This window comes from Schistocerca cancellata, chromosome 10 (genome assembly GCF_023864275.1).
Source record: "Schistocerca cancellata isolate TAMUIC-IGC-003103 chromosome 10, iqSchCanc2.1, whole genome shotgun sequence".
In the NCBI taxonomy this organism is placed as follows: domain Eukaryota; kingdom Metazoa; phylum Arthropoda; class Insecta; order Orthoptera; family Acrididae; genus Schistocerca; species Schistocerca cancellata.
In genome coordinates, this window is record NC_064635.1 from 105077808 (window position 1) to 105090168 (window position 12361).

The window sequence follows — 12361 nt, forward strand, 5'->3', positions numbered from 1 at the left end:
GCAGATTACAGCACGCTGATTGTCACGCACCGACCAAAGTTGCGCCACACGCCGCCGTGTTGCACGCTAATATTCGTAGCCATGCTGCGTGCCACGTAATACTCCAAGCGATATTGAGAACAGAACAAAAAATTCAGAGGTATTACTTTTCAGTCAGTCCCCGCATGCTGCAGTTTTCTCACAATCGCCTTCCGAAACCGCAGAGGAGTCGGCCAGTGAGTTTTCAACCCTACGTTTATTCAATGACAAAATTGGAAGTAAATATTTTATGTCCGCAGCTCGTGGTCGTGCGGTAGCGTTCTCGCTTCCCACGCCCGGGTTTCCGTGTTCGATTCCCGGCGGGGTCAGGGATTTTCTCTGCCTCGTGATGACTGGGTGTTGTGTGCTGTCCTTAGGTTAGTTAGGTTTAAGTAGTTCTAAGTTCTAGGGGACTGATGACCATAGCTGTTAAGTCCCATAGTGCTCAGAGCCATTTTGAAATATTTTATGACGGCAGTCTGAAAAGACTTAATTGTCGGATTAACAGGTTTTATTTGAGAATAAAAGAAAATGAAATGACAGTACTGACGAGAGACATAAAACCGAAGATTATCTTGCAGAACTAGTCATCAATATGAAAGATTTACCACTGAAAACAACAACCTTTTCAAAGATGGATGAAATATATTTCAGGCAAGAAAGAAAAGTACAGATTGACAGACAAGTACGACATACAGGGCTATTACAAATGATTGAAGCGATTTCATAAATTCACTGTAGCTCCATTCATTGACATATGGTCACGACACACTACAGATACGTATAAAACTCATAAAGTTTTGAAACTTCCTGGCAGATTAAAACTGTGTGCCCGACCGAGACTCGAACTCGGGACCTTTGCCCGCGAAAGGCAAAGGTCCCGAGTTCGAGTCTCGGTCGGGCACACAGTTTTAATCTGCCAGGAAGTTTCATATCAGCGCACACTCCGCTGCAGAGTGAAAATCTCATTCTGGAATCATAAAGTTTTGTTCGGCTGAAGCCCCACTTCAGGTTTCTGCAGTCAGAGCGCTCGAGAGCGCAGTGAGACAAAATGGCGACAGGAGCCGAGAAAGCGTATGTGGTGCTTGAAATGCACTCACATCAGTCAGTCATAACAGTGCAACGACACTTCAGGACGAAGTTCAAAAAAGATCCGCCAACTGCTAACTCCATTCGGCGACGGTATTCGCAGTTTAAAGCTTCTGGATGCCTGTGTAAGGGGAAATCAACGGGTCGGCCTGCAGTGAGCGAAGAAACGGTTGAACATGTGCGGGCAAGTTTCACGCGTAGCACGCGGAAAATTCGCTCATGCCACAACTGGAGACCGACAGCGCCGACTTCATCTTTCAAAAGGATGGTGCTCCACCGCACTTCCATCATGATGTTCGGCATTTCTTAAACAGGAGATTGGAAAACCGATGGATCGCTCGTGGTGGAGATCACGAACAGCAATTCATGTCATGGCCTCCACGCTCTCCCGACTTAACCCCATGCGATTTCTTTCTGTGGGGTTATGTGAAAGATTCAGTGTTTAAACCTCCTCTACCAAGAAACGTGCCAGAACTGCGAGCACGCATCAACGATGCTTTCGAACTCATTGATGGGGACATGCTGCGCCGAATGAGGGAGGTACTTGATTATCGGCTTGATGTCTGCCGAATCACTAAAGGGCCACATATCGAACATTTGTGAATGCCTAAAAAAACGTTTTCAGTTTTTGTATGTGTGTGCAAAGTGTTTTGAAAATATCTCAAATAATAAAGTTATTGTAGAGCTGTGAAATCGCTTCAATCATTTGTAATAACCCTGTATATACGTGACTGTAAAAGAAACAATTAAGGAAAGGATTGCTGAAACTCTAGTGTGTTGAGTACAAGAGATATCTCTGGTTAGCGCTATAGGAACGTGACAAGCAGTTCATAGAGAACTGCTACATCTACATAGATACTCCGCAAGGCACTGTACGGTGCGTGGCGGAGGGTACCCTGTACCACTACTACTCAGTGCCCTTCCTATCACACTAGCAAATAGACGGAGGGAAAAACGATTATCTACATGCCACCGTATGAGCTTTAATTTCTCGTATCTTATCTTCGTGGTCCTTCTCTAAATTTTCTCAATAGCGTTCGTCAAAAACACCGCCGTCTTTCCTCCAGGGATTTCCATTTGTGTTCCCGAAACACCTCCGTGACACTAGCGAGTCGTTAGAACCTACCAGTTACAAATCTGGCAGCCCGCCACTGAACTGCTTCGATGTCCTCCTTCAATCCGACCTGGTACTCATCCCAAACACCCGAGCAGTACTCAAGAATAGGTCCCACCAGCGTCCTATATGCGGTCTCCTTTACAAAAAATGGTTCAAATGGCTCTGAGCACTATGGGACTTAACATCTATGGTCATCAGTCCCCTAGAACTTAGAACTACTTAAACCTAACTAACCTAAGGACAGCACACAACACCCAGTCATCACGAGGCAGAGAAAGTCCCTGACCCCGCCGGGAATCGAACCCGGGATCTGCCGGCCGGTGTGGTCGTGCGGTTAAAGGCGCTTCAGTCTGGAACGGTGTGACCGCTACGGTCGCAGGTTCGAATCCTACCTCGGGCATGGATGTGTGTGATGTCCTTAGGTTAGTTAGGTTTACTTAGTTCTAAGTTCTAGGCGACTGATGACCTCAGAAGTTAAGTCGCATAGTGCTCAGAGCCATTTGAACCATTTTGAACCCGGGATCTCCTTTACAGGTTAACCGCACTTTCCTAGAATTCTCCCGATAAACTGAAGGCGACCATTCGCCTTCCCTACCACAGTACTCATATTATCGTTCCACCTCACACCGCTTTGCGACATTAGGGCCAGATATTTAAACGACGTGACTGTGTCAAGTAGGACACAACTAATGCTGTATCCGAACATTACATGTTTGTTTCTCCTACTGATCCGCATTAATTTACATTTTTCCACATTTAGAGAAGGCGACTTGCCACAGTTCGCGCGGCTACCCAGTCAGAGGTTCGAGTCCTCTCTCGGACATGGAAGTGTTCGTTGTCCTTAGCGTAAGTAAGATTAGGTTATATTAAGTAGTGCGTAAGCCTAGAGACTGATGAGCTCAGCAGTTTGGTCCCATTATAATTCCTATTGTTTCCCATTATTCTATGATCACAGATATTGGTACAAGATTGTTTTGTTCCTGATGAGCATGTGAGAGTTAACAATAAGATTTGGGAATAATACTAGTTATTATCGTACAGTTTTCTCTATGTGTCCCAAAACTACAGTTGAGTGACATGCCCCTCTTTTCATCTCAACATCTTAACTGGCCAGGAACGTATACAGGGTGAGTCACCTAACGTTACCGCTGGATATATTTCGTAAACCACATCAAATACTGACGAATCGATTCCACAGACCGAACGTGAGGAGAGGGGCTAGTGTAACTGGTTAATACAAACCATACAAAAATGCACGGAAGTATGTTTTTTAACACAAACCTATGTTTTTTTAAATGGAACCCCGTTAGTTTGTTAGTACATCTGAACATATAAACAAATACGTAATCAGTGCCGTTTGTTGCATTGTAAAATGTTAATTCCATCCGAAGATATTGTAACCTAAAGTTCACGCTTGCGTACCACTCCTCCGCTGTTCGATCGTGTGTATCGGAGAGCACCGATTTACGTAGGGATCCAAAGGGAACGGTGATGGACCTTAGGTACAGAAGAGACTGGAACAGCACATTACGTCCACATGCTAACACCTTTTTATTGGTCTTTTTCACTGACGCACATGTACATTACCATGAGGGGTGAGGTACACGTACACAAGTGGTTTCCGTTTTTAATTACTGAGTGGAATAGAGTGTGTCCCGACATATCAGGCCAATAGATTTTCAATGTGGTGGCCATCATTTGCTGCACACAATTGCAATCTCTGGCGTAATGAATGTCGTACACGCCGCAGTACATCTGGTGTAATGTCGCCGCAGGCTACCACAATACGTTGTTTCATTTCCTCTGGGGTTGTAGGCACATCACGGTACACATTCTCCTTTAACGTACCCCAGAGAAAGAAGTCCAGAGGTGTACGATCAGGAGAACGGGCTGGCCAATTTATACGTCCTCCACGTCCTATGAAACGCCCGTCGAACGTGTACCTCACCCCTCATGGTAATGTACATGTGCGTCAGTGAAAAAGACCAATAAAAAGGTGTTAACATGTGGACGTAATGTACTGTTCCAGTCTCTTCTGTGCCTAAGGTCCATCACCGTTCCATTTAAAAAAACATAGGTTTGTGTTAAAAAACATACTTCCCTGCATTTTTTTATGGTTTGTATTAACCAATTACACTAGCCCCTCTCCTCACGTTCGGTCTGTGGAATCGATTCGTCAGAATTTGATGTGGTTTATGAAATATATCCAGCGGTAATGTTAGGTGACTCACCCTGTATACTATCATGACAAAAGGCAGATTGTTATGGCCGGGCGACTCGGAACGAGCATCGCAGAACGGCGGAGCTGGTCGACTGGCAGCATGTTCCTGTCATGTAAGTGCGCCCATACGGTAAAATTGATTATTTTGTATCACAAGATTTGCTACCAAATGTACAGTCCGGTTTTAGAAGTCGTTTAACAACAGAAAATGCTATATTCCGTTTCCTCTGCTAGGTACTGGATGGATTAAGCAAAAGGTTTCGAACGCTATGCATATATTTTGATTTCACTAAGGCGTTTCATTGTGTTGATCAGAAAATCTTGCTCCAGAAGTTGGACCATTACGGAATACGGGAAATAGCTCACAATTGGTTCACCTCTTACTTTAGCGACAGACAGCAAAAGGTCATTATTCACAGTGTTGAAAATGGCTGTGATGTGGGGTCTGATTGGGGCACGGTCAAGGGGGGATGGGGGAGGTGGCCCAGGAATCAGTGTTGGGGCCACTCCTGTTCCTTATTTATATAAATGATATGCCCTCTAGTATTACGGGTAACTTTAAAATGTTCCTGTTTGTTGATGACACTAGCTTGGTAGTAAAGGATGTTGCGTGCAAAATTGGTTCGGTTTCAAATAGTGGAGTTCAGGACGTAAGTTCATGGTTTGTACAAAATAAACTACCGCTAAATGACAGTAGGACTCAGTTTTTACAGTTTCTAATACACAATTCAACAAAGCACGACGTTTTAAAAAATGGTGCAAATGGCTCTGAGCACTATGGGACTCAACTGCTGTGGTCATCAGTCCCCTAGAACTTAGAACTACTTAAACCTAACTAACCTAAGGACATCACACACACCCATGCCCGAGGCAGGATTCGAACCTGCGACCGTAGCAGCAGCGCGGCTCCGGACTGGAGCGCCTAGAACCGCACGGCCACCGAAGCCGGCACACGACGTTTTAATTTCACAGAATAGGCATATGATTAGTGAAACTGAACAGTTCAAATATCTAGGTGTTCAGATAGATAGTTAACTGTAGTGGAAAGCCTATGTTCAGGATCTTGTTCAATGACTTAATGCTGCCATTTTTACTATTCGAACGGTATCTGAAGTGAGTGATCGTTCGACATGAAAATTAGTCAACTTTGCTTAGTTTCATTCGCTTATGTCATATGGTATTATGTTTTGGGGTAACTCTTCCCATCCTAAATGGATATTTATGGTTCAGAAACGGGCGGTTCGGACAATAAGTGGTGTAACCTCACGAACCTCTTTTCGACCCCTGTTCACGAGTTTGGGTATTTTGACATTGGGCGCTCAATATATGTATTCTTTACTGTCATTGCTTACTAACAATATTAGCTTATTCCCAAGAATAAGCAGCTTTCACTCAGTTAATACTCGGCATTGCATTTGGATCGGATTTCCTTAACTATTGTGCAGAAAGGTGTGCAGTATACTGCAAGCCGGCCCTTGTGGCCGAGCGGTTCTAGGCGCTTCAGTCCGGAGCCGCTCTTCTGCTGCGGTCGCAGATTCGAATCCTGCCTCGGGCATGGATGTGTGTAAAGTCCTTAGGTTAGTTAGGTTTAAGTAGTTCTAAGTCTAGGAGACTTATGACCTCAGATGTTAAGTCCTATAGTGCTCAGAGGCATTTGAACCATTTTGAGTATACTGCAGCATCCATTTTCAATAAGCTACTACAAGAATTCAAAAATCTTAGCAGTAGTCCACGCACTTTCAAATCGAAACTGAAGAGTTTCCTTATGGGCCACACCTCCTACTCTGTCGAGTTTCTTGAAAAATTAAGGTGATTCTTCTTGTATTTTTGATTGCATTTACTTAAACTTACGGCTTGACTTTCGGGTTCATAAACACATTATTTTTATCTGTTATAACTTTTATGTTGTAATTTGATGTACCGACACGTTACATGTCCTTGGAGATTTGCTCCTCAATTTGTTCCTACGGAACTTGATGTGTAAATAAAAAAATAATAATAAAATAAAATAAATAAGACGATTGGCGACTTTTAAGTTGGTTGGTTGGTTTGTGGGGGTTGAAGGGACCATTTTACAAAGGCCATCGGTCCCGACTTTAAGGTATTCATAAAAAAAGTTCCTTCCGAAACTATTAAAATTCTGCATAATACCGACTTTTAAATCACTCTCTTGAAACAAAAACACTTAACTACACTATATTTTTTCCTCTCCCTATGAGATAGGGGGAAGGGGCGCGGCACCCACTTGGTCTCCAGTATCGCCTACCCCCTCCGCCCCCCACCCTCTTCCGCTCCCACCCACAGTATGGACGACGTAGCTGTCATGAGCAACTTTGGAAAGTGGTTGAAGGGTAGTGAAACTAAGAGTAGACGGCAAGGTGTCCGATGTACACGCCCAGTCACAGATCTGGAATTTGTAAGCTTGCCCGTACTGTCGATCACGATAGGCGGCTTCTGTATATCACGATAGGCAGCGATCTGTGGCAGACCTGATGACGGAGTACAGTGCTGTGTTTGGAAGCACGCCGTTCAGCAGACAGTGTTGATCATGGAGATCCATAATAGGTGACAACGACACGTGTTCCCATGTCGACCCACTGACATCACCAGTTACGACTGGAACGGGCGCAGGTTCATCGAAATTACACCGTGGATCAACGGGACAGTGTCGCCTGGTTGGATGGATGAATCGCGACCCTTGTTGCACCAGGTCTACGGACATGCTGTGGCACGTTGTCAAACAGGCGAATGGCTGCTTGATACATACACCACGCCACAGATACTGGCCCAGGGGGGCAGCAGTACGCCGTGGGGGACACTGACCTTTCTTCTGTTACTTTCTGTGGTAGTAATCGAAGGCTCCATGTCGTTGACGTTGTTGTGGGGCGGAACGAATTTTCACTCTGCAACAAAGAGTTCGGTGATATGACACTTCCTGGAAGAGTAAAACTTGGTAACTACGACGGCTTGGTTGCTTTAGTGGCATAATCGGTAGCGATTTACCCACGAAAGGCAAAGTCCCGAGTTCAATCTCGATCTGGAACATAGTTTTAATCTGCCAAGAAGTTTGCATATCTGTGCACGCTCCACTGCAGAGAGAAAAATTCACCCTGGGAAGAACATTCCCCAGGCTACGGATAAACCATGTCTCTGCATTATCCATTTTTCCACGAGTGCCAATCCCGCAATTTTCGCAAGAGAGCTTCTGTGAAGTCTGGAAGGTGATAGACGAGGTACTGGTGGGTGTAAAGCTGTGAGGACAGGTCGTGAGTCGTACTTGGGTAGCTGAGTCGGTGGAGTACTTGCTTGCGAAAGGCAAAGGTCCTCAGTTCGGGTATCTGTCTGGCACTCAGTTTTAACCTGCCAGGGAGTTTCATTATTGTGGACGAGTTGTATTCCTTCATGGGTGGATCGCCACTACGCTGTCACAGTGTGGCTGTCTACTTGTTTGGTATGTGCTGAACCATTTTCGATTGTGCTTGTGTATCCTGAAACCGAAGCACAATGACAGGAGGACTGTGTACAGCACGCAAGGATGTGCTTCCCCCGTTGAACTAACTAGCTTCTTACAGGAGGTATGGGGATGTCTATTCACAGGAGTGATAAATGTACTTACAGGGTGACAATTATTGAACTATATGAAAAAACGTAAATTACTTACAAACTGCGGAAAAACTACGGCATGCACACACTCTGTTCAACATGTAAACGTCACTACAGATATTCGGATTTAGGTTATGACATGTCCGATATGCCTGCCATCATTGGCGATGATGTGGCGCAGACGAATAACGAAATTCTGCATGACCCGCTGAAGTGACGGAACATCGATACTCTCGAAGACTTCCTGAATGGCTGTTTTCAGCTCAGAAATAGTTATTGCTGTACACCTTGTCTTCAATATAGCCCCACAAAAATGAGTCGCAAGTGTTCAGATGCGGAGAGTACGGCGGCCAATCGAGGACCATGCCAGTGGCCTCTGGGTATCCAGAGACAGAATGCGGTCCACAAAATGCTCCTCCAGGACATCAAACGCTTCGATAGGATCTAGCTCTGTCTTGCATGAACCACATCTTGTCGAATCAGGGTTACTTTGGATAATGGGGATGAAATCATCTTCCAAAACCTTCACGTAACGTTCGGTAGTCACTTGCCATCAAGGAATATCACACCGATTATTCTGTGACTGGACGTTGCACGCCACACAGTGACCTGTGAAGAGACTTCTCGATGGCGAAATGCAGATTATTATTCCACCAAATGCTCCAATTTATTGATAAACCCATCCAAATGCAAGTGGACTTTGTTCCTAAACCAAGCCATACATGCATATACTAATTCCCATCATGCCCCGTGGCCAAACGTACAGTTGGAACGTCCTAACGCAAACTATTCAGAAGTTATGATGATAATTGTCACCATCTAAGAATACGTGTAACAAGTGGTAGAGCTAGATGACAGAGATACTGTGAACAGTGGTCAAACAGCCAACTACTTCACAACAAATCTTTACAAGCCACCCATTGACTGCTCTGCTGCTAGTAACTTTAGCTTTCAGAGGTTGGTTTACCTGGCGCTCTGGGTGGCAGCGGTGGTGGGGGACTCCCCGGGCTGGCCGGTGACAGCGGCTGCTGCTGCTGCTGTTGTATCAGCTGGGCGTTCTTCTGGAAAGAAACATGGAAACCTGAGCATCAGAGAAAAAAGCACACAAACAGGCAAAGCGAAACCACGTGTAAAGTGCCAGCTGATCAGTGTTAACAAATATCGTACAGAGACTGTTACAATGTGCTCATGTAACTTGATTTACACAGGGCAACAAGTATTTCCCTTATGTTTGATACATCACCTTACCATTAACGACTACTGGAAAAGCATACAGTAAAATATAGTAAACTATCCAAAATTATTGTGTGCTGTATTCTATTGAGTAGGTATGTAGATAGAAAATGAAAACTGCAATAATTGTCGTGTGTGTTTTTGCGCATTTGTGTCATACCATTGCCTAACCAGAAGTTTTTTGTATAGCCCATTCCCATCCATATATGGTGGTTTAAATCACAGTGGGCTCAACATTGTTGTTTGGAAATACGACATTGCAGCCGACGTTGCTACTTGAATGGAGTATCTCATGCATTCTTGGCCATTAAAGTACTCTTTATCTCATCTCAGATACTCCGGTTTTATTTCGGTAGGGCATTAAAATTACGCGTAATATTGGTGCCGTTTAGCAATGTTGCCAGCGTCTTGGTTGGTTAGTTCTACTCGCAACCGTTCCGATAGTTACTCATTAAACATCATAGATCATATAGGCGGTAGGATAAACTATAAAGTGTGTCACTTCTTTTTCTTCTTCTACTTCTTCGCACCACATACTCTGATGGGCCTCGGTTTCGCCAGCAATCTTCCTCCGTAAATCTGTTTTCTCTGCATCTCTCTTCCATCTGCTGATCTCAGTCTGGTGAGGTCAGCCAACACATTGTCCAGCCTGGACATCTTGCCCACAGTCAGCCCTTACTTCCGGTGGAATGAAATCTTCCTTCTCCCCAACAGAGAATATTTGTAGTATTATGGGCAGGGGCCTCCAACAATCTTTGGATTTTGACGATCTAACGCGCCAGTTGGACATAATTTCACACAATATCTCTCAGGAGAACATCCAACAACACTTTCAGTCAGTCATACAATAAAGGCTTTCACGACCGGATGTTTCAGTCGGCTGATAACGTAGTGAAATATTAGGAAACTGAAGTTTTATGTACTGTGATGAACTATTATCTATGGCTATACAGAGAAGCCATCGAAATATATAAACATGGGAAAAATTTTAACAGATAAGAAGAAGCCCTGAAAGTAAGCGATATATGGACAGTGGCGCTACAGAATCGATGAGAAGTTTTTATCTTTCACGTACTATGATCGATAGTTGTATTCTATCCTTGACAAGGTTTATCTCTGCTATCTCGTGAAATCCAGTCCACGCCCACTTTCCACGGTATTTAGGCCGTTTTTCGACGTCCGACTCGTCAGTCGGCAAACTCAGCCAGAAGTACATCCGAAGATGTCCAACGTAGCTTTTGACGAAACGTCAGGGATAGAAGAGTTCTATGTGGTCCAGGCCATACAACCTGGAAGAATTCCCAGCAACTTTCAGTCAGTGCCAAGCTGAATAACTGCATCAGTCGGCATTCGGTATCTTGGTAGGCAGTGATTGCAGTGGTTTAGCTCAGTGGTGTATTTCTTGAGACTGGCATAACACGGACCTGCACTCTGATTTTTCTGTCTAACATTTGGCCAGTTCTTGTTTTTGCACGTTCAAACCAATACTGATTTTTTGTTCATTTAATTTTTCTTGACTTTTCTGATTCGTAGTCTAGCATTATGTTCAGCTTCAATATTATATACAATACATGTAGAGGTTGAGCATTTGCCACTTGATTTTACCAAGCGAGGTGGCGGAGTGGTTAGCACACTGGACTCGCATTCGGGAGAACGATGGTTCAAACCCGTCTCCGGCCATCCTGATCTAGATTTTCCATAATTTCTCTAAATGGCTAAATCGTTTCAGCCAAATGCTGGGATGGTTCCTCTGAAAGGGTACGGCCTGTTTCCTTCACCATCCTTCCCTAATTCAATCTTGTGCTCTGTCTCTAATGGTCTCGTTATCGATGGGATGTTAAACATTAATCTTCTTGTCCTCCTCCTCCTCCTCCTCGTCCTCCTCGTCCACTTGATTTTGAAACTATCTAATGCGACGGTAGTGAACTGTAGTTATCGGTCGTAGTAGTACAAAGCCTGTACCACCCCATGTTGCAATGTTGCCAAATTTACTCAAGATGGCGGATTCAAGATGGCGGCGATAGATATGGCAATGTCGCAATGACATCATGTTGAGAAGTTCAAATTTGGGTGGGAAAATAGGTCAATTAGGTTCCCTACACTAAACTAACCCCCTTTCCTCCCCCCTCCCCCTCACCCCCTCCCTCCAGAAAATGGCGAGATCTTAAAATTCCAGGACAATGCAGCACACCATGGCTACTTCCACAAACATAAGAAAATGGCGGGGAAAAAGGTCACTTGGGCTACCTTCACTTAGTTAAGCCATCTGACTGCCACCTCTTCCTAGGAATTGACAGGGAAAGGAGCTCTCTTTGACCCCTGCTCAGCTCATTGGAATGACATGTGCAGAGCTGCATAAATGACAAAAGTTGCAAGAGGCATAGGGACTGTCTAAAATTTTACTGCAGCTAATAGGTTCGAAAAAGGTGACTCATTTCAGTATGTGGGTGTGTCAGAAATAGGGTTCACTAGTGGATGTAATCATTAAAGGACTTCTGCATAGGATCTAATGCAAGTATGAGTATGTGGTTGAATGGAAAGACTTGATTCCAAATCCCACACAGCATTTCAACTGGAGATCGTAACATTAGAGATCTAAAAAGCCTGTGTACATTTCTTACAACCTCAATCAGCACACCATCTACTCTTTGTGATCCTTCTCAATCAGCCTTTGCCTATACCCCAGTGGATATATCACAGAACCTCTGACATGGCATCATGACAGAATGCTTTACAAATACTGCAGAAATATCTAGCAGCAGCACGAGGGAGGTGCAAATGCCGGTTTCATACCACAGTCCTTACCCGAATCACTTTCTAAATTCTGTGATTTTATCATGAGGTTGCATCGTCAGCTGCGTGTAACTGCACTGTTCGTCTGATAATATACACTCCAGCGAACGCTGTCTGTTTTCAGTGTCGTGGTAGTTATATGGAAAAACCACTCAATTTGGAGGTAATGCCATTCCTCGATTTATAAAGCCAGTATAGCTTTTTAACATGGATACTTGTGTGTACCTGTAGAACCAACACTGTTTGTGATAGTAATATGGTCGTTGTGATCGTGTTTTTTTACATAT

At 44.3% G+C, this 12361-nt stretch overlaps 1 protein-coding gene across 2 annotated transcripts in view; it reads right to left on the reverse strand.

The window, feature by feature from the left end:
- LOC126106668 (mediator of RNA polymerase II transcription subunit 1-like) overlaps positions 1–12361 on the reverse strand; it is an 861203-nt gene that overhangs the window by 532977 nt on the left and 315865 nt on the right. Inside the window, exon 3 of one of the 2 annotated variants that reach the window (XM_049913034.1) lies at positions 9016–9106. In XM_049913034.1, the coding sequence (XP_049768991.1) occupies positions 9016–9106 (91 nt within the window). Of the gene's footprint in view, positions 1–9015; positions 9110–12361 lie in introns of both variants that reach the window. The other variant, XM_049913033.1, reaches the window with a different exon arrangement.